We start from the raw sequence: 27,068 nt of genomic DNA on the forward strand, positions 1-27,068 counted from the left end.
AAAAAGGAGGATTGGAAATAACCAAATGTTAAGCAGCAAAAGGATTAACTAAAGCTATAGCTGGCAGATCAGGTTTGGGAAGAGTGTATAAAAACTTAAGACAGAGGAACTTTATACATTCTGCCAGTCTTTTTTAGTGGCAGCAAGCGGACTATCAGGAAAATTACAAGCAGTGGTACACATCTTTCAAAGCTGACAAGACTGCTGGAAATACCTTCTGTAACAGCTCATACTATTTTCTGAGGGACTGAGAAACCTCAGTTCTCTCCCACTGAAAACACTGGCAAATTCTGGAAACAGTCCCAGACAAGTGAAACCCCACATGAAGAATCATAAAATGAGCTCTCAACCAAGTCTGAATCAGAAACTCAAGGAGAAAACCCTGCATCTGTTCCTGTTCCTTCATCTTCCTGTCCACATTCAGAATTCTGAATCTCTTCAGGTAAAGATATCCCTTCTTGATGTACCAGAAACCATCTAAGAAGGATCAATGGTCTGAGTTAAACCTCAAGCCAGAACTTCCCTAGAGATGGGTACAACATTATGACAAAATAAGGAAGTCTTTTCCCTGATCCCTCTCCCAGGACCAGGGAAAGCCTACCCAGCCTCTGCCACAACTTGCTGCGAAGGAAAGGTTAGTTTGCTTTCTTCTATTTACTGCCTTCTATTTTGTATACTGTGATTCGTTTTCTTTTTCACTGTGTTTTACTTTTATTCTGCTTATAATGGTATATTTAAGCTAGGAAAGACACCACAGCTGTGTCTCTTGTGAGTCACACAAATTAAGTTTTCCTACCCTCCCACTCTTCTGCTGTTGTGTTTTTAAACTCAATGTTCCTTCTAACTGCCTACCCTTATGTTAATTTGACCACGCATCTCCTTCCCTCTCCCCCATCATTTTGTGAAATCACTCCCCTTTAACTATTTAAATATATAGGCCATCCCCCACTGTATACCACAGAAACAGAATACAAAGTGCCCACCCCATTCCAATCTATCTTGCTCTTTTAAAATTAACGGCCCTCCACTTAGATAACCAAACCTTAAGTTATCCCTCCATCTTTCATATCAAACAGCTTAGTGAACACTGTAGCTCTTAGGATATTAACTCATTTCCAACTTGCCTTTAAAATCTTAAACACCTACTCCAAGACCATCAATTATTGTAGAGCCCACATTCTGCCTCTTGGTAGTCATCTTGGGATTAATGCTTCTGTTCTGCTCCCAATGAGAGGAGCAGCACAGGAACATTTCCTGGAGACTGCTGAACACTGGAAAGCCTGACAAATGCTACATAGGTGCCAGCTTGGAATTTGTGCTTATATTTTGCTCCCAGTGAGAGCAGGATCAGAGTGCACTGATTCCTGACTCTTTCTGGTTGTGCAAGGTGTGTCTGTGCTTGACATTCCTGATCGATCTGGTTGCTATTCAAGGCATCTAACCAGGAAGAGGCTATAACTAGCTTACAGACCCCTTTGCATCATCTGGGACAAGACTGTCACAAAACCGGCTACAGCCTGCTCCTCATCTTGGGATTGGTGCTAATGTTTTGCTTCTGGTGAAAGAAGCAAAGGAGTATTGTATCCCAGCAGAGTGACATTGTGGTGAGACCAGCACCATTAGTAGCCAGGCAGTAGCAATTCACACAACTCCCCTCTTTTCATCATTCTTACAAGGTAATTCTTTGTTTTCAATAAGTACTGCTTGACTTGTTTCTAACTTTGGAACATCTGCCTAAATAAGTCATCCATAAATCAGCAGGGTCTACTTATTATCCCTCTCAAGTGTTTCTCAGTGCTCTGTGTAGACACTCCTTCATTTTCCCGTAAAAGCACACACTGAAATTTCACCAATATCTAATTGCACTGACAAGCGCTGCCCCCAGAGTTGCAAACTGGATACTCCTGACATTGCTTTACATTCTCACTCAGTCTAAATCAATAATGTTGTCATGGATATGAACCTTCCCACCATCACAGTTACCAGCTTGCTGTATACGGGCATCCTGAGGCAATGTAAACATTGCCTTAGGTTTACTGACAACCTGTTAATTCTTAAACTGATATGGTAATGTATTTATACAATGTGCAAAGCACAGCTTTCACATAAAAGTACTCCTACAATTGTCAGTAGTACACACACTGCACCCATCACACACAAATCAAAGCAGACATATAGACCCACATATGCTGAGGAACTTAAATAGAACCTCCCAGACAAGTACTCAAATACCATCAGCAGCCCAGAATGCACTACACCCACATCGACACAAAGCCACATCTCATGGAGCCTCTATTTCTAAGCCCCAAGGCAAGCCATCACACAATCCAACATTCTGGTAATTACAAACTTCATTGTGAGGCACACTAATGTAGGCACTTGGGCTTCAGGCCAGTTATTTTACATTAAGAAGGTTCGTGGTCTGCACTCTTGTGGGAGAAGAGGCTGGACTCTGCCCTTCTGAGCTGGGAATTTCTGGTTAAAGGTTTATAGTGCCTGAATATTTGAACTGTATCTTACTGAAATTGGTTCACCTTGTTTGCTCTAGCATAGACTAAATCCAGGCCTGCTGAATCTAGCTTTGTTTATATGCTGCTTGTTTGTTTGCTTGTTATTTCCCTGGAAGCTAATTCCACCTAATACGCAACTTCTCAGCGCTTCTGTGGATCACTAGTGATATCTGCATTGCTTACTGTACTTATTTCCTTGTTTCACTTGAAAGAAAGTTACTGTTTGTCGTTTTTGCATTTAGTTACTTGTAACAAATTGCACTCAAGTTACCTGGCACTTGCTCACTAAAGCAATTATATAAGTCAGCAATAAAAATTAAAAGCACTACACCCTCACTCCCCACTGGCCCTTGTTTTCAATTAAGGAATTCCCAATATTATTCTAGCATGTCCAAAGGTCAGTTGTCAATCTTCTCTCCGGTCCAGCTGGTGAATCTGGGAATCTTGAGGCAATGTTATAACTGCCTCATGTACACAGACAACCCTCTCCTCCTCCCACATAACACAAATACTTGCGAGAGATGCAGCTATTTAGCCAAACTGGAGGCTGAGCTCTCTCAACTCAGGACTGGCAAGACCAGACAGGAGGAGAAGGCAACTACACACACCACAAAACCAGCCTCACATAATGCTACCACTCCACTGAATCAAACACATAAACACACAGACATACTCGGAGGCTCTGAGTAAAAATTTACCTAAACAGCAGAGGCCTCCAAAGCAGACACCCAAACAACTGCTACCTCAAGACACCCCACAAGCAACACATAAACCACAAAAGCAGTGTGCAAAGCAGTCACAGCCCTTAAGGCCAAATACAACACCAAACATACTTGTCATAGGTGACTCCATAGTCAGACACACTGACGTCCCACTCACCAGGCTGAACAAGGAGAGGGTCACAGTAAGCTGCCTATCGGGCGCTAGAATCTGCCACATAACACAAGCACTCGGGTCACTCCACGGCAAGTACAAATATGACACAGTCATTGTCCATGCTGGTGTGAGCGACCTGAGACGCACCTCCCTGGACTACATGAAAAGAGACATAGAGGAGCTCTCTGATTATGTAGCCCAGGCAGGTATGACCCTAACCCTGAGCAGTATCCTTCCTTCACCAAGAATGATGCCACAATATAGAGACAAGATGATCAGCTTTAACAATTGGCTTAATGTCTGGTGTCATTCAAAAGGGATCCAGTGTCTGTCTGCCTGGGATGACATGCTTGACAAGCCACGCTGCTTCAAGGGACGGCTTGCACCTGTCACCCTGGGATTCGGATATTGGCTAAGGCTCTTGCCACCCCATAGTGCCTTTTTAGGCAAGGCTCAAATTCTAAACCTACCACCCTAGAAAACAAAAATGGGAAGAAACTGAGGGTAATGCTGCTCAATGCCAGAAGTCTAAATCTCAAAATGCACACACTCGAGGCCCTTCTCAGTATGGAGAACATCGATGTCTGTGCTGTAACTGAAACCTGGTTCAAGGCTCCTGAGAGCACCTGGCACTATTATGTTTTACCTCATATCATGCGTTCCGGCCCCAAAACCCGGACCACACCACAAAAGGAGGAGATGTATCCATATTCATAAAGGATACCCACACCTCCAGGTTGGTGGCAACGCAAGCTTGGAAACCATCCAGGTGCAACTAACCATAGGCAAAACTGCTCTACAAATTGTAGCATGCTACAGGCCACACTCTCAAACTCAGGAACCCCACACAGCCTTCCTGAAGACACTGGAGGGTATAAATGTATCTCCAAACACCATCATATTGGGTGACTTCAACTACCCGAATATAGACTGGGAACATTACTCAAGCCCTAACTTTCTAGCCCAACGGTTCCTGGAGTTCATAAATTCAAATGCCATGGAACAGCTAGTCACTGTTCCCACGAGAGGAGAAAATATACTAGATCTCATTGTCACAAACATGGGGACAAAATGCTCCACACGGAAGTATATCCCTCATTGGTGAGATCTGATCATAAACTAATCTCACTGGAAATCCACATCCCCCCACCCCAAACAAAAAAGACCATAGTGAAGAACTTCTCTAAAGCAAACTTCACACTACTCAAGACTGGTGTGGTATCCTTCAAGGCCCCTGAGCCAGTGGAAACCACAACCCAAGCTGCGGAAGCCCTTACAAATGCCTTCTATGAACACCTCCAGGACTGCATGGATCAGGCAATCCCAAATAAAACCAAGACTCTTTCCACAAAGGGCAAACGTCCAGTCTGGTGGACCCCAGCCATTAACAAACTTTACAATAAGAGGAGAAAGCTATTACATGATAGAACAAAATCCAAATCCATAAAAGGGAAGTCACCCCTGATCATTATTAGTAAAAAAATACGAGCACTCATAAAATCAACTAAGGCCAATTTTGAGAGAAAAATTGCCATGGATTCAAAGGACAATCATAAGGCCTTTTTCAGCTATGTTGTTATGAACCTGGGTGGAAACTCCCAGATATGCTCAGAATTAGTCCAAAATGATACAAAAATCACTGAACCCACAGACATTGCCAACATACTGGCAGACAGGTTCAGTGCAAACTTCACCCCCCTCTCCCCCCCTAAAGGAGAGAACTATCCCAGCAGAGTGTAGCCTCCCAGACATCTCAAATGCGCAAGTGAAAGCTGCACTCTCTAAAGCTAAAAACACAGCATCAATGAGACCGGATGGTGTCCCCGGCTGTGTGCTACACGAGCTAAATGAGGAATTAAACCCGCACATAAGGCAGCTGTTTAATCTCAGCCTTACCACAGGATACGTGCCCAAGGAGTGGTGTACGGCAACTGTAGTCCCACTTCACAAAGGCGGCGCCTCTACGGACCCTGGTAATTACCGCCCCATAAGCTTAACAAGTCTAGTCTGCAAAGCTATGGAGAGGATCATAATGGAGCTCATAAACAAAGATATAGGGGACTTGCAGACATTGGACCCGACCCAGTTTGGCTTTGTCAAGGGAAGATCATGCCTTTTGAACTTGGTCGACTTCTTCGAAACAGTCACCAAGGCCATTGATGAGGGAAAGGTAGTCCATACAGCCTACCTTGACCTTGCAAAACTTCGACACAATACCCCACTCGGGTATTGTAGAAAACTTACCAGCTTAAATGTAAACCCATATGTCACAAGATGGGTTGCAAACTGGCTTAAGGACAGAACCCACAGGGTTAGAGTTGCTGGCGCTGTGTCAGACTCCAAGCCGGTCACAAGTGGTGTCCCACAGGGCTCGGTCCTTGGCCCCTATTGTTTGGCATCTACTTCTCAGAAGTACAGGCCAACATAGGAGGACTTTGGCTGACAAAGTTTGCAGACGACTGCAAACTGGGCGCCATAGTGGAAAGTGCATCAGACACGGATATCCTTCAGAAGGGACTCACGGAAACAGATAGCTGGTGCCAGAGCCATGGCCTGAAGTTAAATGCCAAAAAATGTATAGTCATACCCTTCGGGAAAAACAAGGTAACCCCAAGCTACCATATAGGTGGCAATCCACTAAGCACAGAAGAGGTTATCAGGGACCTGGGGACCCAGGTTGACAGTGGCCTTTCTTTTGACACTCACATTGCTAAAGTGGTTAGAAAGACCTTCTACATTGCCCACCTGATCATGAAGGGATTCACATCCAGATCTAGTGAGGTTATTGTTCCCCTGTACTCTTCACTTATCAGACCAATGATAGAGTACAATGCCCCATTCGGGATGTATCTCACCCGACATCTGCAGCAATTGGAGAGACCCCAAAAGTTCCTCACCAAAAGGATAAAGGGACTCCAAAATCTGTCATATGCTGCCAGATTGAAGAAACTCCAGCTCTATTCAGTCGCATACCGTCTGCTCAGAGGTGACATGTGCCCGACATACAAGGCCATGTCCAACCCGGAATTAATGTACATGCTCCACCTCAACCACTAGAGCAAGCGACTTAAACCTTAGCACGGATATAAATAGGACGTGCTGGAGGGATAGATTTATCACTCAGAGACTCCCTATGCTGTGGAATAAAATCCCGGTCCATGTGAGGCAGAGCACCTCGCTGACTCTGTTCAAGAGAAATCTAGACCTGTGGATGGGAGATCGTAGGTTTACCCCGGGAATCATCTCTGTGTCACTGCTGGACAGAGGCACAACAAACTAATGGGCACAGTATTTTTTTCATATAAGGGGTGGCGTAAGCCACAAAAATTTGGGCTAGGCTTATAAATGCCTTAGGGCAGATAGCCTAGTATAAACCTATGAACCTTTCACCATGCTGAGTAAAGAGAGTCATAGCTGCTTAACAGGGGCTAGGATCCACCACATTTACACACACTGGTCATTGGACTACAAGCACCAGCATGACTCAGTCCATGTCAGAGTAAAATGACCCGAGACATACCTCCCTAGACTATATGAAGGGAAACATCATGGAGCTTTCAGAATGTGCATCTCAGGATAGTATGAGCTGAGCAGCATCTTTCCTTCTCCAAGGATGATGCCACGGTATGAACAAAAGATGACTGACTTCAATAACTGGCTTAGTTTCTGATGTCATTCTGAGGGCGTGCAATATTTGTCAGCATGAAAGGAAATGGTTACCAGACCACACTGCTTTGTCAGGGATGGTCTCCACCTCTCATGTCTAGGCTTTCAAATATTAGCTAAAAAAACTGTCTTCCCCCATAGTGCATTTTTTTTAGGCAATGTCATACTGAAAGTACTTCTGACATCAAAAATCTGAAGGGGTTACTGCTCAATGCTAGGAGTCTAAACAAAAAAGTCCATACTCTAAGTAAAAGCTCTCTTCACCCTAGAGAATGCAGAGGACTGTGTGGTCACTGAAATGTGGTTTAAAGCAAAGGAAGGCACACTGACAGTGCATGGTTATAATGCATTACACACATTTAGACCAGCAACCACACAGACAGGGACTAAAGACGTAGATGTCTAGATTCACATCAAAAATAAAATATAACTCTAGGCTGGTCAAACACAATGCACTTGAGCTTCTACATGTTCAACTCAGCACAGACAAAATCCAATATCACTTCCTTGCAAACTATAAGCCTGCTCCTATGACCCATGATCTGTGTCCCTCTTATAAAGCCAGTCTTTGGAGTACTTGATCCACTAAGAATCTTAAGACGGGGGAATGACAAGGATTAGTGAAGATAGACAACTGATGGAATGTTATGGTAAGACAACTTTATCTGATGTTGTCAATCTTCACGTAATCCTTGACAGTAGGACAGAGTCCCTAGCTACCTGAATCTTGGGAGGTCTCATGAGCCGAATGAATTAAAGTCCCCTAGAGACCTGGTCCAGTTTGTAATGAGTGATAAAGGTATGAGGAGATGACCATGTGGCTGCTGCACAAACTTCATCTAAAGACGCTCTGGCATGAAAAATCACAGACGCTGCTACACCTCTATTTGAATAGGCCTTCACAGGGAGTGGTGGATGAAGTCCCTTTGAATGACATATAAAGGTGATGCAATCTCTGAACCATTTAGCTAAGGTAACCTTAAAAACTGGGTTAACCAAGGAAAGTCAGGAAAAGGCAACAAACAGTTGGTCAGATTATCTGATATCCTTTGTTCTGTGAAGGTAAAAACATAACTGTGAACATCTAATAAGTGTAGACAGGACTCTCCCTTATTGGAGAAATTAGGGAAAAGAGGCTCACAGCAAGACTTTGTCCCATTCGATTCTCAGCTAGAGTCTCTTGTGTGGGGAGACATGCATGAATGGGTGTGCCTTCATTGAAGGTTGTGCATCAGGGCTGGTAACACGGTACGTAAAAATCCAATACCAAACATTAGCAGACCGGAGGTCCGCTGTGGTGACCCCTAACCGGGGTAAGCTAAAAGACAACTGGTAGATGCAAGGTGTGATTGATATTAGATTATGAAACTACCTTTGGCAAGAAGGAAGGATTAGTCCCAAGGGAAACCCTGTACTTGTGAAATATTATATAGGGGGGCTTGCAGGACAAGACCTGAATTTCCAATACTCTTCTTGCGGAAGTAATGGCGAATAAAAACAAGTTTTCCATGTCAGAAATTTTAAGTCACAAGTAGATGAAGGTTCAAAAAGGGATAGAGTAAGATTGTAGGACAAAGGGTAAATCCCATGGAGCAGTGGGCTCTTTAAGCTTTACAGTTTATGTGACATAAGCTTTACAGTTTATGTGACATGTGAACCATCAAAACCAATATGGCAATTACATATCGCGATTAGATGGACCTGAATGGTAGAGGCTGAAGAACCAGACTAATAAAGAACAGCCAGAAAAATCCATTACTTTATCCATGGGAGCTGTACAAGGGTCAAGGTCATTGTTAAAAGCCCATCTAGCAAAATATTCCCCATTTACTCTGGTACAGTTTCCTAGTAGAAGGTTTGTGATGGGCCAAAATGATTTGTCAGACTGGTGAGGTAAGGGAAGAATGCCTGGCAATCACTGGAATTGGAGAAGCCACACATGCAGCTTGAGATGTTGGAGACTCTGATGCAATAATAGATCTGGAGCTGGGTCCAGAATCCAAGGCTTCAGAAGTAGAGGAGCCCATATGAATGGAAGCCAAACCTGTCAAAGCCAGAACAGAGCAATGAGGATCATTGTGTTCTCCAACCTCTTGGCTTTATTTAGAAACTGGGAATCACAGGAATTGAAAGAAACCCATACAGGGGACCATACAAGAGACCAACTGTGGACAACAGCATTGCTGGGTGACTCCCCTGGGGGGGGGGGGATTAGGGCAAATTAACTGCTGCACTTGTTCAGAGGGGACGCAACCCCAGTTGCAGAATATCTTCTCCATCACCACAGGACTGACAGACCACTAGCGCATTAGAATACTGCTGCCCTGAGGGCTTCTCGACAAAAGTGGATAAGATTTGGTTCCCCCTTGTTTGTTGATGTCCCAGACCACCATGTTGTCCATCTGAATTACCACTGTTCCCAAGGGAATGGCATCTTGAAATGCTTGCAACGTCAAGAGTACTGCCTTCATCTCTAGAACATTGATGTGCAAATTGTCCTCCTGTTGGGACCAAGTGCCTTGGACAGTCCTTCCCAGAAAATGCCCCCCACCCTGCCTGGGAAGCATCCATGGTCACTATGGCTTGGGGCTGTGGAAGTACAAAAGGATGGCCCAAAATAATCTCGTTGGAATGGAGTCACCAAGACAGGTCTTGTTTACAGCTGTGATCAAGATGCTGTATGACATCGTCTGATTCATTAACTACCATTGGAAGGCTAGAAGCAATTGCAGAATCCACACGTGACATCTGGTCAAGGGAACTAGAGAGTTAGGAGGCTGCCATCAAGTCCAGCGCCTGTATGATGAGAATGGCTGGAACACTTCTGTTCTGAACTATATGGTTTACTTGTGATCTGATCTTTTGGAGCCTGTCTACTGGGAAAGGAAGTGTTTATTAGATCTCCAAATTCCAACAGTTGAGTAGGTTGTAGATTTTACTTTTTGTGATTTACTGTAATGCCTAATTAAAGATGTAGAGTGTGATCTCTTGCCCGAGCTAGTTGAAGTCTGGTGGCAGTGGTAGGGAGCTAGTTACTGAGATAAGGAAAAACTCAAGATCCCAGCAGTCTGAGATGAGCTGCTACCACTGCCATGCATTTGGTAAACACCCTGGGGGCTGTGGTGAGAGCAAAGGGCAGTGCTCTGAACTGGAAATTGCTGAATCCCAGCTGGAAGTACAGGAATCTTCTGGAACGTTTGTCCATTTTTACATATACTGAACATCTATAGGAGCAAATCCAAACATCTTTTTCCAAGATGGAAGTATTGGCTGTACAGAGACCACCCAGAATTTGGTTTGGTGAACTGCCTTTGTTGAAATGGCCGAGATCCAAAATGGATCTCCAGTCACCGGTTTCACCTGTCTTTTTGGGCACTAAAAAGAATCTAGGAGTAAAACCTGGACCCTCGTTGGTCTAGTGGGACTTCTTGGATGACTTTTTTTGAGCAGTTTTTGAATTTCTTTGACTGCTGTTTTCCTGTGACTGGTTGGAACATCCAGAAGTCTTTGTTCAGATTTGATGAAAGGGGAATGATGTAACCTCTGGAAAGGATCCCCTGCACCCATATGTCAGATGTCATCAGTAACCAGGCAGATTGGTGCAGGGATAATCGCCCCCCAAATGCCTCCAGAGGAAGGCAATTGGGCTTCCATACAGGAGCACTGGTAGGAGTTGAGAAAGACTCTCTGGACCCCTGGTTCTGTGGGCCAACTCTGCCTCTAGGAGAGCACCCTCCATAGTTACTTCCCCCTCTGCCCTGGGGGAATTCCTTGCCATGAGAGTCCTGGAAAGGCCCTTGTGACTTTTTGAACCATAGCCTCCCATCTTGGAATAGGGCCATTGAAGTGTGAAGTGTGTGCCAACGGCAGAAAGTCTTCCCATCTTTCTCACATCTGGACAGTATCTTTTACCTTGTGTCCAAACAGGGTTGTTCCATCAAACAGAGTTGAATGAAGCTTTAAATGGCTCTGCAAAGTCTCACAAGGAAATTCAGGCATGTCTCCTAATGGCAACGCCTGAACCTGCTGCTCTTGTTGTCCCTTTGGCTGCATTGGCAATTAGCCTCATGGGTAAGTTAGAAATTGATTTGAGGGTGGCAAGCTGAGGGATAACCTTGTCTTGTACCCCTTCAGCTACTGCTCCTGCGAGACTGACAGCTTTTTAATCAGATCTCTCTGCAACCTGGTAAAGTGTACCATGTAGTTCAAAGACCTGAGAGTGAAGATTGATGAAGCATAAAACACTTTCCAAACCTATCCATAGTCCTGCACTCCTTATTAGGAGGATGAAAGAAGGCTTTCATCTGCAAGTTCCTTCTTTGTGGCTACTATCACCACATCTACGGGATACCCTTAGTCCAATGCTGCTCATCCTTAGGGCCAGAAAGGATATGGTCAGGCCTTCTCATCCTTATGGGCAGAAAGGATATGATTAGGCCTCTTGTGGATTGGCTTGATGGCGTCAAAATCTTCCAGGCCCACTGCATGATCAATTTAATGAGCTCGTAAGCCTGCAGAGAGATCCAAGAGGTAGAGGGCTGGGTACAAAAAGCCTCCAGATATGCAGATTCCTCCAAGGAAGGCTGGAGGGAAGTTCAGCCAAGCCTCTGTTTCAGGATTTCCAGGATGCCCCCAAAGGAATCATCAATCAGGGGGTGACCTGGAACATTCCCCCTCATCAAAAATCAGCTCCCTGAATGAGTCCTTCACTGACCATACCAAGTGCTTTCCCTTGCACTTTCTTCACAGGTACTTCCTCAGGGGTTTGTTCCTGGGAAGTATCTGAAGGGGAAAACCACCAAGGTGGGTCTCTCGAGGCTTTTGTGCCCCCTGTCCCAGGGATGAGGCTGACAGTAGGTCTGGTCGAGGGGATACAGATGTTTGGGCCCAATAGGGATGGCAAGGACTGGGAGTCCGCAATAGACAAGGCCTTCTCTAGGATCCGGAAGGCTGGCCCTCCAGTAGAGGGATGGAAGCCCAGAACAGAAAGACTCCTTTAGAACTGTGGTCCCACCCTGCACCAAGCAGGTGGCCTCCAAAGCAGAAACCTGGGTTGAGCCAATGAACGCCGAAGCACTGAATGGCATGGAAGGTTAAATAGAAGGAAAATAAAAGTTGAACCCTGCCCCTCGGAACCAGTGATGACCCCAGGAGACTGCCAGTTCCGATAAACTAGAAGAGCTCAAGCCAATTCTCAGTTCCGGAGAAGCTCTTAGCAGAAAAGAGGCAGCTGGAGCTGGGCAGGTCAGTGCCAGGGGCTCCAAACACTCAAGTGTATTTGGAGAAGGAAGAGGAGACATTGTAAAGGGGGACCAGGTCCTGGTGCTAGTTGGCTGGGGACTGAAGATGGAGGTAATCCCCTCACCATCAAGGGCTGGTCCACCAGCCTCATGATGCCCGATTCTGAGAGGCTCAGTGGATTGAACGGATGACACCAAAATAGACCTAGGTGGTCTCTGTTCCAGGAATGGACAAGGTAGTTGGTCCACAAATGGATTAACAGATGGAGAATACGTGGTTCTAGATAGTGTCCTGAATGAAGTCTGCTTCAATTCGGACAAAACCTCTGGTGCCAAAGCTTTAGGTGTCCATTCCAAAGAAATTGTTGGTGCCAAATCATTTTTGCCTGTCAGTGCCAAGGAAACTGTCAACACTGAAGGCTGTTTGTGTAGTTTTTCAGGCAGTTCATAGGAACTGCTTGGTACTGAGCGAGAAGGAAGAGGACTAGGACAAGCTGGCTTCAGTCTTTGGACCAGATATGGCCTATTCAAACTCTTTTTAACAATCCTTTTAAGATGAGCGTATTTCTCTGCTCAAAAGTCCTTGCACTGAATTGGGCATCTTCCTTTCACACTTCTGGCACCTCTTAAAGCCAGAGGTGCCCTTCAAAGCTTTGTCAGCCATACAGAAAAACTAGACCTAACCTGGAAAAGGACCAACACACACATACTCACTAGTTTAAAGAGGAAAGAGAAGATTTTTTTTTTTATTTTTTAAATTTTAATGGAGAAGGGAATCATTCAAACATTCTAGAAAGAAAACGGGAGTGGGTAGAAAAGCTATAAAGAACCAAGCAGAAATGAGATGGAAAAAACTTAAAGATCATGCCAAAGTTTCATGCCAAAGTTTGAGAGAGGTTGAACACGTCTGACACATGGAGCAGCAAATGAGATATGGGGTAATTTAGACAGGAGCATTATTGGTAGAGCCTAGCACAAGAGTTCTGGAAGGCGTGAGCTGAGGTAAATGGCCGAGTCGGTTCAAAGGCTCAGAACTGAGCCAACAGTCAAGGATTATGTGAAGATGGACATCAGATGCTATATTAGTGTATTAGACTGGATCAAATCATATATACATGAATGACAGCGGGCCTTAATCATAGTTACATATTATGTACTGTATGAGAGCGAGTTTGATGAATGTTAGTAGATACTATTATTGCTGTATTGAAATTACAATGTGAATGTGGGAGTATTAAGAGCTAGAGTTTGGGATTCCATCCAGACATATATTTAATAAATATGGATGAGACGCCTGTAATTTGGTGGAGTTGTCTGAGCTCACTAAAAATCACAGTGTACTGCAGCTCCCAGGGGGTAGAACTTTTGACAAGGCTATTTTAGAAAATCTCAAAAAGTAGTTTAAACAGAAAGGAAGCAAAGTATCTGTCTCTTGTTCGTTAGCTTTTAGTGACTGGCAATAAAAATCCAAAAATAAAGGGATTTTGCAGGTTAAAAGTCTAAAATGTAATTCATTAAGATTAAAACACAGGTGCAGGCAGCTAACAAGACAATAAATACATAGTAGAAATGCACAGAAGATAAAATCTTGTGGCACCTGGGGGTCATCATCCTTTAAAACAACTAGAAAAATTGTAACTCACTCAATCCAATTCTTCTGAAAATGACTGGCCTCTTGTTTCCTTCAACTCCCCCTACAACTCCCCCTACTCCTTATGACCATCCCACTGCCTACGTAGTGACAGCTTTCCCTCTTCAGGGGAGCAGATAGGGGGAAAACCTTGAAGACAACACCTCTAATAAATCACGGAAGTAGTTAGATTTAGTTTTTTTCCACAGAAAGCTCCAGGACAATACCCTTATCATTTTTACTCTCCTACATCTCCAGAGCCAGCAACATGGGCCAGTATTAACCCATGCTTTGAGGTCAGAGTGCACATTAGCATAAAGAGCGTTCTTTCCTTCAGCAAATAAACCATCTTTTCAGCTTACCACTCGCCAAATGTCCAAACACCACAACAAGCAGAAAGACTCCCCCAGTTGGAGTACTGCTAGGGCAGCCAACATCATAAGATAATCAGCACAGCCATGAACAGTAGACAATTTCCTTTGGTACCAGTGGACCAAGATCCCTTTGTTAATGTCACACTACGCAATTCTACTCTTGCTTTTCTCGTTGACACAGACGTGACTATGATCACCACATCAAATGCAGAACACCTCCCACTCTCCACAAAATCAGTTAAGGTATGGACTCTCTTGTGTTCCTTTGGATTATCCAGAGACAAAAATCTATTCCCATTTAGAAAGGTCCATCTATTCCCATTTAGGTAGGTCCATTAAAACAACACCATGCTTTTACTGTAGCAAACACTACCCCTTTACATCTTTTAGGTAGAGATTTGTGTAAAATATGGTATACTATATTCTGCACTCCAGATGGAGTTGCCCTAAATATTCCATATGAATGTTCCGCTTCAAGTCTGTATTCGGCTACCTTTGTAGATGAAGACACATTCTTTACAGTACTTGGATCAGAACAGACCTTTACATTGGCTGATATGGAAGGACTTGAAACTGTTCCTTCACAACTGTGGACTACCCATGAAATCAAGGTCATTTTAAAACCTTATGAGCATCTATCTACCATATTTTAATATACTTTATGAAATGAGCCAGTGAAAGGAACTGAACCTATTTTTGCATTACTTCAACAAGAAATAAATTGTCCTGACTAACCTATTTTACCAAGGACAATACAAATGGACAAGACTACCTCAAGGATATTTAGAATTGCCTACTCTTTCCTCTAAAGAAATGAAAAAGCAATTAGGCAAATTCAGTTTCTATGTGGGTGCCCTTCATACAGTATGTTTACTATCTGCTTTTAGCTTCTGATTCTTACCCTAGCTGTAAATAAGACACTTTCTTTTAAATTAGCATTTACGGTTATTAAAGCAAAAGTGCAGTTGTGGAAACCACAAGTTAAATATTTAGAATCTCATTTCAGTAGGCTCCTAACAAATATTACCTTAATGCATTACTGCTATTAAAACTGCACCACACCCTACAAAACAGTTGTGGGTCCTTCTGGGACTGACAGGTTACTGCCATCAATGGATTGCTAAAATTAAGACATTCCCAAGGTCCTGCCCTGGCAGGATCTTCGTAAGCAAGCTTTTCAAACTACAAAACTTTACTTTCTAACTCTCCTGCTCTTTGATTACTAGATTGTTCAGAGAGACTTTTTTCTAATTTTTTTGTAAAAGGAATAACATAGCATTATGACTATTGGCATAATGTAGAAATGATAATTTTATATGGTTACTTTTTTTCAGTACAAATCTTAATTCTGTAGCAGCAGCCCTCCCACACAGCCTTAGGGCAACTGCCCTCATAAATGAAATGGTGGCATCCCCAAGTCTTGAGCACAAAACTTCTGTGGCAATTTTGCATTTTACAGAAGTGTTGTTACCAAGAACCAAAACACATTTATCTGCTACAAGATTATCTATATTATATATATATATATATATATATATATATATATATATATATATATATATATATATATATATACACACACACATACATACATACACACACACATATATATATATATATATATATATACATACATACACACACACACACACATACATGTGTATATATGAATCATTTTTGCTTAACCCTGCTTCGCAGGTTATTAGATGTCCACCTCTTAACTCCACTTAATTCCTACAGCGGATGAAGGAAAAGCACATGCTTGTGTTTTTGTAGTTTACCATGTGCTTCTTCCTAGATCAGATTTTAAAGGTGCCCCATTAAAAACATTCCAAGTTACTTCTATTTATCAATGGATCCTATGTTCGAAGGGAGTTCTGCATTTTAGTAGCAGTATTTTTCCGTGTGTACAGAGAACAAAGTACTATTAAAAAAGCAGTTAAATGGAAGTGTGTCTGTTCAAGTAGCTGAACTTGTAAGCCATTACTGAAGCATGAAAATTAAAAAAGGTCAAACAGTAACAGTTTTCACAAGACTCACATTAAGCTTATGGGGTAGTTCATGATTTTGGGACACTTTGAAGAGAAAGAGTGTACCTACACAACATTAGCAGGAACAATTAAAAAGCTATGTTTCTGTTCAGGAACTGTTGAATGTACTTTTGTTACCCAAGCAAAAAGCTGTGATCAAATGTGCTGCACATAAGACTGATGATTCGTGTATTCCAAAAGGCAACGGTTTTGCAGATATGGCCGCTAGAAAAGCTGCATTGTCTTATCCTGTTTAGGGCTCATTTTAAAACAATTGCAGGAAACTCAACAGACCTGTCTCTTTGCAGGAGCAGTCTTCAAAATCAAGCTGATGATCCCAAAAGGGTAAGGTGGCTCCACGATGGCTGCAGCCACTTCATGTGGCACCACCTGAATAGGAGGCTAGTAAACCCATACTCCTTTTTAATTCATCCGGTTCCAAGCTCATCTGCCCTCTCATTTGGGGAAAATGCATTAAAAAATGAAGTTTTGTTTAACCGAGTCATTCATCATTTTGTAAATAACTATTACGAGCTTAGAGAACGTGTCAAAAGGTTACTGCACAGTCTGAAAGCCATGGAGACCTTTTTATTGTGTGAAGTGGGACTTCACTGAACTTCCACAGTCTCAGAAATTTTAGTGTGTTTTTGTAATTATAGATGTGTTTTCTAGCTGGGTTAAAGCTTACCTTTTTGCTAGGATGCACTAACAGTTGCAAAGAAACTTTTGCAAGTTTATACCCAGGTTTGGAGTTCTTTATTGTATTCAGTAAGACAGAGCAACTCATTTTACAAGTAAGGTTGTACAACAACTATGTCTGCAATAATAATTTCCTACACAGGCCCAGAGATTCAGGAATTGCTACTGTATAAAGTTGTGAAGATCGGAACTTGTGCCAAATAAAGAAAGGCAGATATTCTTGGTAAAACAAAATACAAAGATGTCTAGTTTTAATTGGTCAGTGGCTATAGTTTAATAGATACAAAATATTCTGCTTAAAAGCATTTGCAATAAAAAAAAAAGAATGAAGCTTCTTGTGTTCAAGGAGACAACACCTTGATTGCTTGGTCTCCCATGTACATGTGAGATTATTTTACTCGCTGAACTGTGTTGCATTAAGTTATTTTTGCCCAGCTCTCCTCTTCCAACTGCATGGTTTCCCTCACTGTACTTGGCAGATGCTCTTACTGACCAAGAAAAAAAAATCTGATTTTGCTAAAACACAACACTGCCCAATGAATGTCTAGCACAAACTGGTAAGGTTATTTAATGCATTTAACAATTACTCAGGAAATCTCTTACCTGTGCTAGATGAAAATCCTGGGCAATTGAAGTTGTAAACTTTTATTTCACTATACCATCTGTCCACCACATCTTTTGCTGGAAGAAAAAAAGTATAAAAAAAAATAAAAGCTTCCATATCTTACATCCATAAAACAATATAACATTTAAAATATAATAAGATTAAAAATAACAGACAACTTAAAACCAACACTGAATTGCCCTATGTAGCATGAAGAGGAAATTATGGACTTCTTATAAGATGTGAATAAAAATAAATCCCTTCCTCTACCCACCAACCTAAATTATATAAATTATTTTTTTTTTACTTGTGGTTTAAATTTGGTTATATGACAGGAGAAGAGTCCTAGCATAGGGAAAATAATTTGTATAAGCCACAGGGTTCCATACTGGGTCCAGTGTTGTTTTAACTGTTTTTGCTGCATGGCCAACAGATACTAAAGACGATTTTTTGAAATATGATGTTTATAAGTTGGGAGCATTTGTTTCAAGTCTGGTAAATATGGAAGAAATAAAATGGGCTACCTTATAAATTACATCAGACCCAAGTTATGTAAGTTTATGATGCTTGAACACAATGATATAAAAAGCTTCTTAAATTAGGCAATGATTAAGGAGGTTGCTTGAATGAAAGACTAGGGTATAGTAATTACTACTTAAAACTTTCATATTAAATTTCTATAACATGATCTTTAAAGTTTTTTAACATTTACAATATATACACAGAAATAAATTCAACATCCCATTGTTATACAATGATTAGGAATACATTCAAATCAAGGTAATCTTATACACATCAACACACACGTCTTTGGTAATTCAGTAGCAACATTTCAAGATTACAACCACTAAGTGTCTTAGTATGATTTACAAATCTTATTTTGAGCACTTATTTTTCATTTTCAGTTCTACACAGTATTTCTATTAATTTTTTTTGAACAATGGGAATGGCTTCTTACTTCTAATTTTTTTGTAATAACTTTTCTAGCAACTGCCAAGAAAGCTCAAAACATTTTTTTGTTTGGCTTTTACAGATACAGGAAGTAGAACATTCATTAATATTATTAATCTAGTTGAACAATTATCAGATATCTGATTTAAGTAAAAGTTTTATTCATAACATCTACTCCATCCATTATCTAAAAAGTTCCAGAATTTTGCATCAACATTTTTTATAATTAACTTGTATAACTTGGACAAGCTTTCTTTGTAGGTCAATCTACCTTTGATAATAACCTTCATATAACTGAGGGAACTGTGTTCTGTTCCTCTTCAGTAAGAAATTAAACAAACGTGTAGATGAGTGAAGGATAATGTAAGCGGGATGAATCTGCTAACCATTTAATCTTTCATTAAATAGTGTAGCAACTTAGCTTTTCCTTTGAAAGCATAAAGACCATAATAATTTATTCCTGGTTAGTAAATTCATTTTAACATTCTTCTATGCTTCCTAAGCACAGAGAATTCCATTTCGATATTAATAGCATTTTAAAAACCTATTTAACTGTTTTAAGGATTGATTATATGTGGAGTCTAAAGACCAAAATGATTTTCCTTCCAACGTAAATTATATTAACCAGATGAAAGGATGGTTACATACTTCTAATTTATCATTCAATAAACTTAAGAATTTAGTACTATCTGCTCCTGAATGGCTTTCAGTGTAAGTTGGGTTTATCTAGAGTAGAACAGAGTTAAACTTTACAGCAAAAGAATAAGATTCTACATCTGGGAAGCCAATACCACCATACTCCCATAATCTTGCACAATTTCTATAAGAAATTCTTGGCGCTCTCGGATATCATAAGAATGAAGTTAGCATTTTTTTATATTTTCATTAAAAAGTTTTTTGTCCAGTATTAAAGCTACTGAATGCATAAATATTTTATAAAAATCTTAGGTTAGTACTTTTTTATATTGCCCATCCTCAAAAGTAAAAAAAAAAAAAAAACATCATTCTTTTTTTAACACATTTATATTTTTTTCAAAATTATTAATTTTTTCCTAATTATTTTAGTTTTCCTTCACAATTATATTCATATTTATCTTTAAACTTGCTATCTAGTAAACTGGTTCAACACTAAAGTTTGTTTTATTATTACATTTCAGCAGCGACACTTCTTGAAACTTGTTTCCACATCTATTTATTTGATTGAATAATTTAAAACTTCCTACAGTTGGTAAAATATCACCTGCAAAATGACGGTCCCTGTTGATTTATAATCCATTTTTTTTACCACTTTTTATACTATTAGCTAAGGGTTTGATAACTAATGCAAATAGAGGGGGCAAGGGACACTCCTGCTTTGTACCTTTGTTTAGTGAATCCTTGAGAAATGTCGGATCCAAAATGAAGTAGATATTTCATATTTCATTATTAAATGTGGACTAAGCCTGTATGAGAAGTATAGGTGGAGAGAACAGAAAATTTCCACGAAGGGAGGAATTGTTTTTGTCACTCTAAATTATCCTGAAAACTTCACTAAGCAATTCTAAAATATTTAATGGAAGCAGACTTAATTCCATACTCAAACCATAGAGCTTTACCATTTTCCCCTTTTTTAAAGCTCCTTTAACTTCTACAGGGTAATATACTTATTCAACAGAGATTTGTTAATCAAAGTTTTGGTAACTTTTTTCTTTAAATACTTGTCAATTTTGTAATCATCAGGATTATTTTTACCTCAAGATCCTCATGGAATTAAAAACAAAAATATTAAGCATTTCCTCCATGTCTGATCTAACCTTATTAGTGTGATGATTTTGGATATTACTGATGTGCCTTTTGCTTAATAGCTAATCAATGTAGACTAAGTCATTGCATAACTGTGTAACTTTTGGTTAATATTTTGTCATTAGTTTTTATTGACTTCAGTATTTTCTATGCTGGTCAAACCTCGCTTTATATATTATTTTATCTTGTATTGCATACTCTTGATTCCACTCTTATTTTATTGCTAGCTTATCTTCTTATTCTTTGTTTAATATGAAATTTTAAGGATTCAAATAGTATGACTTTATTAACCTGACCATTAATCAAAGATTAAAAAATTCTTAATGTGTCCCTTAAAATAATATAACTCTTAGATTCTTTTAATTTCATCATATATATATTAGAAGTCTATAAATAATCTTACAATTCCTTGTATCCATTAATATATTAATACATAGTGCATTATGAACAGATAAAAGGACAAGGAATGGTTTTAAAATAACTCAGTTTATTAAGTAAATCTGTAGAGACATAAATCCAATCAATTTTACTTTGCATTCTATGTACACAAAAATAATGAATCTAGAACAACGACGTATCTTCTGCTTTTACTATATCAACTAAACTACTACTAATCCATCTGTTTAGTGCTTTAGCTGATGCCAGAATTGTAACTTTATTCTCTTGAATCTTATACAAAAGATATGAAGTTAAAATCCTGTTGAGACTCAAACTACCCTTCCAATGACTTTGTAGTAAGTTTAAGTGATCTTTAGCCATTCTTGCACCCATTTTAGAGATGCAGTAAAAATTGGCTAGTGTAGAGTCCGCCATTACATTTTATTACAAATGTATGCATTCCGTTGGAATCATTAATACATCCTATGACCTTATGGATTACAGTAGAGTTTCTCCAAGGTAGAGCAGTAAGAAGCAGATGGTAGCATTTTGTAACCAAAGTTATTTAAATATTGTACATCTTTATCAAGTGAGTCTCATGCAAGAATGTCTTCTCTATTTAATTTTAGATCTCAAGGTTTTCCTTTATTGCCATTTAATCTCATCTACATTACTATATAATGCATTAAAACTATCCATGCTGTGTATTTCAAAAGATTTTTTTCCAAAGATAATGACATTTATCCACCACATGAATTTAATGCATTCCTCAAGAACTATCTTAACATTACACATTTTTTTTGAAATCTTCCTTTCTACAAACTAAACTACTAAACTTTGTAAATAACAAGCATACAACTGCAACTGTATACATTACTGATAAAACACAACCCATAATGAATACCAAAGTTCCTATCTTGCCTGTCAAACTACCATTCGCTCTACCAATACCCACAAATTCAAAAATTAGCCAAAACCTACCATAACTTACCAATTATACAAGATAAAAAATGAGACTCCATTAAAATTATTCCCCCATTGCTACACATTTAATAATTCTTTGCTATTAAATCACAAATATTAAATCCAACAGTGTATGAATATACCTACTTTAAGTAGCATTAATTATCCATTAAACATTCCTAAATTACTTGCTCATTCCAACACTGTTCTACTTGTTTAGAGAATTAGTTACAATAAAGTGGGATCTAAAGATATCTGTAAACATACAGGTACTAAACTATATATCAGTACACATATACACACATTTTATGGATCTAACAAAAGCTCTGAATTAAAGTACAGGTGTCCAATAACACAATATGATAAATATCAAAATATTAAAAAAACCTTTAGCTTATTAAAATAATTCATAAAGATATGTACATACAATAAGGTAAAAAGAATGTCTTGCTATTTATATGGAGTCTATATTGTATTCAAAAGTTACAATGTGCAGTTACAATGTGCTTAATTCAATTCCCATCCTCCCCTCCCATGATCAAACATATTGAAATCTACTTTACTTTCTATTAAACTGGATGCACAGATTCAGAAAAACAACACTGAAATTTCAACCCTGACTTAAATGGAGCTAGTTCAGTTAGTATTAGTGACTCTTAACATACATATGAAAAAGCATCAAAGTCCACATGACCAAGCTTCAAATTTCAGCTTTCAGGATATTTTCATTTATATGATTTTATTTATTTACATTTGTTAACTGGGAAATTCTGACTGGGCAGAAAAGCTCCACTTAAAAGTAAAAATGAATATACATAAAATACAGTAAATAATGTTACATCATATAAAAGATGATCATTATTTGGTTACAGATTTAGAAAACAACTTTATACAATGGTTACAGGAATTAATAGATGCATAATAGTATTGTTTAGCAGTAGAATTAGGATGGGATGTACAAGATAAGGAGTGGATTTGTGTGTTATTCTAGTAGTGGGTTAAAGGTGTGCTGTAGCAGTAACACATTTAGTTTATATTAGTAGCTCCCTCAGAAATTAGAATAAAAAAAAAAAAAAACTTGTGTATTGAAGAGAGGGGTGGGAGGTAGTATTATCCTGGCCCATTGCATGAGCAGAGCCAAGTGTTTATAAAGTGATTTTTAAGTATTTTTTAAATGTGGTGGCGTTTTTCTACTGATTTGAGAGAGTCTGGTAGTGCACTCCACATTTTAGCTACATGACTGGAGTAAAGTAAATCTCCTGCAGTGTTTTAGTTTTGGTAAATGTTGATCAGAGTGTAACATGTGCACTATATCTTTTAAAAAGCATGCAAGGCTGTGCATGCATGTATAAATTACAGACACGTACAATCCCCAGTGCCATTTTGTAGAAGCAGCCAGAGAGTGAGCATGCATGATTGCAGTTGTTAGTTTGTATACAAGTTACTTAAGTTATAGTCAGTAAGCCTCTATAGTGATGCATTTGTATAAAACAAAGCTGCTTGAACAGAACCAATGAGGATTTGTTTATTCATGTCTTACCATGAAAGTGACATGGTGTCAGAACTGGGATGAAACAGAGAAGAATTTGGAGCCATGAGATAAAGACAACAGCGAAGGTAAAACAGAGTCCAGCCATAACCAGAAAAAATAAAGATAATGAGAAATAGTACGAATTGTTTATGTGAAAGAAGGCAAAAAAAAAAGGCATTACAAGGGCTCAAACCCCATTATCAGGCAAGCGGAAAGTATGAAAAAAATTGTTAACTAAAGAAAATGTTAAAGATAAAAGTATTTTATCGACCAACACCAAAGGAAAAAACGAGCATGTTTAAAGCAAAAGGAGTCTGTTCAAGGCAGAATTGGACATGTTTAGAGTAAAACGAGTACAAGAAAAGTACATTGGGGATGAAAAGGGCTTAAATGAGCAAAATTAATATAATAAGAAGAGGGCACGTTAAGCAAAAATAAAAATGAGGTGACTGTATGTGTTTGGGCACAACTACAACTTTGTATTACATCTAGGGCATAATTAAAGTTACTTTAAGTACCGTGCTTACAGTGTGTGCTTATTACTGTACATGTATTTCAAAGAGCTTGCTGTGTGCAAAGTGCAACTAGTTCATGCAATTCAGTCAAAGCATAGTTACTTCAAAGAAAAGTTCTTGCACTGGGTGTGTCTAGCACTGGGTGTGTAATCGCAAATTACCACCATTACTGAGTGCTTCTTGTAAAGAGTTGCCTAAGATACTGCCATTTTGGGGACATTTCAGTGTGCTGTAAGCAATTATTTGCAAAGCACAATTACTTCGAAAACTATTGGAGTTCTGGACAACAGATGTTTCACATTGTACAGTTGCTTGACATGTTGCTTCATTGATAAGAGGTGTTTCTGGCAAAAGACAAGAGTATTACAGTGCTCATGAATTACTCAGTTGCATGGTAAAGTTAAATAGTTTTTTTTTTTACACAAGTAAAAACAAACACTAAATTTTTAGAGAAAAAATACAAAAGACTACTAACTAATATCACTAGCCATCACACCAAACAAATATACAATATTTACAAGAATGCTTCCATGTAAAACATTAAGAACAGAGAAAAAAAAAAAGTAATTAATAACATTTCCAGTAATATACAGTTTAAATACAAAATTCTCTCCAAGCAAATAAATAAATGTGAATACCTTCAAGTTAAAATTATTATGCTAATATAATATTAAATATCGGTTCCCAAATTTTTGGGTTATTAATGTTTTTATTATTCGGACTTAAAAGTAGTTTATGAGCTAATATATGCCTTATTCCCAAAACTCAAGTTTTCCCAAGATGTTTTAGATGGGTCTAACCAATTAGTGGCTATATAAAGCTTCATTAACAGAAAAATATTAATATATATAGTACTTTGTGATCTAGGGAGTTCTTTCGGAGGAATATGTAAAATCGTAAATTTCCATGACAACGTTGTACTTTGGTAACCCATCTTCTGAAGTTGAATCTTAAGGGAATTCCAAAGCTTATATATGCATTTACAGCTCCAGAACATATGAAGATCAGCCGGTTGATTTTTACAGTATGGACAAGTTGGAGAATTTTTAGAATTAAATTTATGCAGGGTAAGGCGTGTATAATATGCATTATTCCATATCATCAACTGGGTATACATCAATTTTTGAAGAGAAGTAGATTTGATAGTCAGGTCAATTGCTTTTAACATATTACTTTTGTCTGTCACTAAATTTTCTCTTCCCAATAGTTGGATAACAGAATTTTATGAAATTTAAAGTCTTTATTTTATTTGTTGTTGTTATATATTTAATATCCTGTTGGAGGGCTTGCCACAACTCAAAGCATTTATTAACACATCTTCAGGTTTAAAATTTATAAAGTAGCTCATAGCAAGTTCTCCAAGTTGTCTCAAAATAACAAGATAATTTTTCGGCAAGTTAAATTCTTGTCTTATTTGATTGGCCGAGTGGTCTAGATATTTGTATATATCAAAGTTAAATTAACTATTAGTGGAAACTTAAGATCATTTAGTTGATTGTTCAATTTTAAATTAAGATTCCTATGAAAGGGTTGAAAAACCATCATATACTGAACCAGATCCAAAGATTGAAATAAATCTTGTATAGATGTTAGTTTTAATGTGTTTAATAATCCTATAAATTTTCAAAGTATCTTTACCTAAAAAGGGTACTGCTTTAGGATTAATGTTGAACTTTAAAATATATTTATAATTCAAAATCACCCAAGTTGGTGTCCACTTAGTAGTAGTTGTATCATAGTTGGCAATTCTTAGAATTCTATTAGAGTTCACAATTAGGTAGTACAATTCGAAATTAGGCAACTCCAGTCCTCCTTTATTTTTTTGGGGTCATTAATTTATCATAAGATATTCTGGGTTTTTTTTGGTTCCCAAATGAATTTAGCCAATTCTTTATGAATTTTTTTTTAAAATGTCTTCAAAAGTATTAAATTGGGCTGACCTAAAATTATAAAAGTAATCGTGGTAACACATTCATTTTAACAATTGAAACTTTTGCTAGTAGTGGCAGTCGTAAATTTTTCCACCTCCCAAAATCAGAAATTATTTGGTCCCAAATTGTTTTGTTATTATTGTAGAAGTCTTTATTGTCTGTAGAAAACTCAATACCCAAATATTTAATTTTTTCTTTAAATGTTACCTGCCCAACCAAAGGCAATAACGAAAAAGGTTTAGGTGTCTAAAGGAAAAATATTGTTTTTTTCCAAGTTAATTTTGTAGTTAGAGACTTCTGAAAAATCATCAACAGCCTTCAATAATTTGTCAGTGTCAGATATTGGAGATGCACAATAAATATTAAGATCATCCGCAAAAGTTGCCATTAAAATTTTAGTCCCATAAATTATTGGGACATTATGATAGACGTTCTGCTTAATATACAAGAAATAGAAGTTATGTTCTTACCATAACGTTCCATGTTAGTTGTCTTCTTCTCGCCTTCTTCTTGCTGGATGGGTTCGGAGCCGACCTCGGCTCCGACTCGGCCACTCTAAAGCTCGAGAGTTGGTTCCACCGGCTCGAGGCTCCCCTTATATCCCACAATGCTAGGCGAGAGTTACCTCAGATCTCGTTTGTAAGCTAACCCCAGCTTGTAACAGAAACAGTATAACTGTGAAAAACAGAATCCACCTCTAACAACAGGAAGAAGAAGGGTGACCTACATCCTGAAACAAGAAATATGCATAATAGCATATAGCTAAGAAAGAGGTGGTAGAAAGAGAGGTCACGATCACAACTCCTCTAGGTCTGTCCAGGCCAGGGGAAGGAGGGTGGGGCCAAGAAGAAGGTGAGAAGAAGACAACTAACATGGAACGTTATGGTAAGAACATAACTTCTATATGTTAAGTTGTCTATCTCGCCTTCATTCTTGCTGGATGGGACCGCGTCCCTAGCACCTTGTCCTGGGTGGCCTAACGGAACAGACTCCTGAGAACAGTGGAACCAAAATTAGCTCTATGCCTAGAAGCTAAATCCAACTTATAATGGGAAATAAAAGTGTGAGGAGTAGCCCAAGTAGCCGCTGCACAAATGGTGTCAATAGGCAGTCTGTCTTGGAAGGCTAAGGAAGTAGCCAAAGCTCTGGTGGAATGGGCTTTAGGCTTATTAGGCAGTTTTTTGTGTCTAATCTCATAAACAAGGGTAATCAGAGATGTTAGCCATCTGGATAAAGATACCTTTGAAACTGGAAGTCCCTTTCTGCTTTCGCATAGGAGACAAACAGCTGATCAGATTTTCTGAATTGTTTCGTCCTGTCCAAGTAATACCTTAATTGACGATGAACATCCAGACAGTGTAATTTTTGTTCAGACCTATTTGAATACT

General features: G+C 39.0%; 1 protein-coding gene across 1 annotated transcript in view; it reads right to left on the bottom strand.

Moving 5' to 3' along the window:
- GLIPR2 (GLI pathogenesis related 2) overlaps positions 1-27,068 on the bottom strand; it is a 1,300,660-nt gene that overhangs the window by 1,073,486 nt on the left and 200,106 nt on the right. Inside the window, exon 4 of the mRNA XM_044065100.1 lies at positions 17,629-17,706. Coding sequence (XP_043921035.1) covers positions 17,629-17,706 — 78 coding nt within the window. The remainder of the gene's footprint in view (positions 1-17,628; positions 17,707-27,068) is intronic.

Source organism: Protopterus annectens, chromosome 3.part0 (assembly GCF_019279795.1).
Source record: "Protopterus annectens isolate FY-2018-M chromosome 3.part0, PAN1.0, whole genome shotgun sequence".
NCBI lineage: Eukaryota > Metazoa > Chordata > Ceratodontiformes > Protopteridae > Protopterus > Protopterus annectens.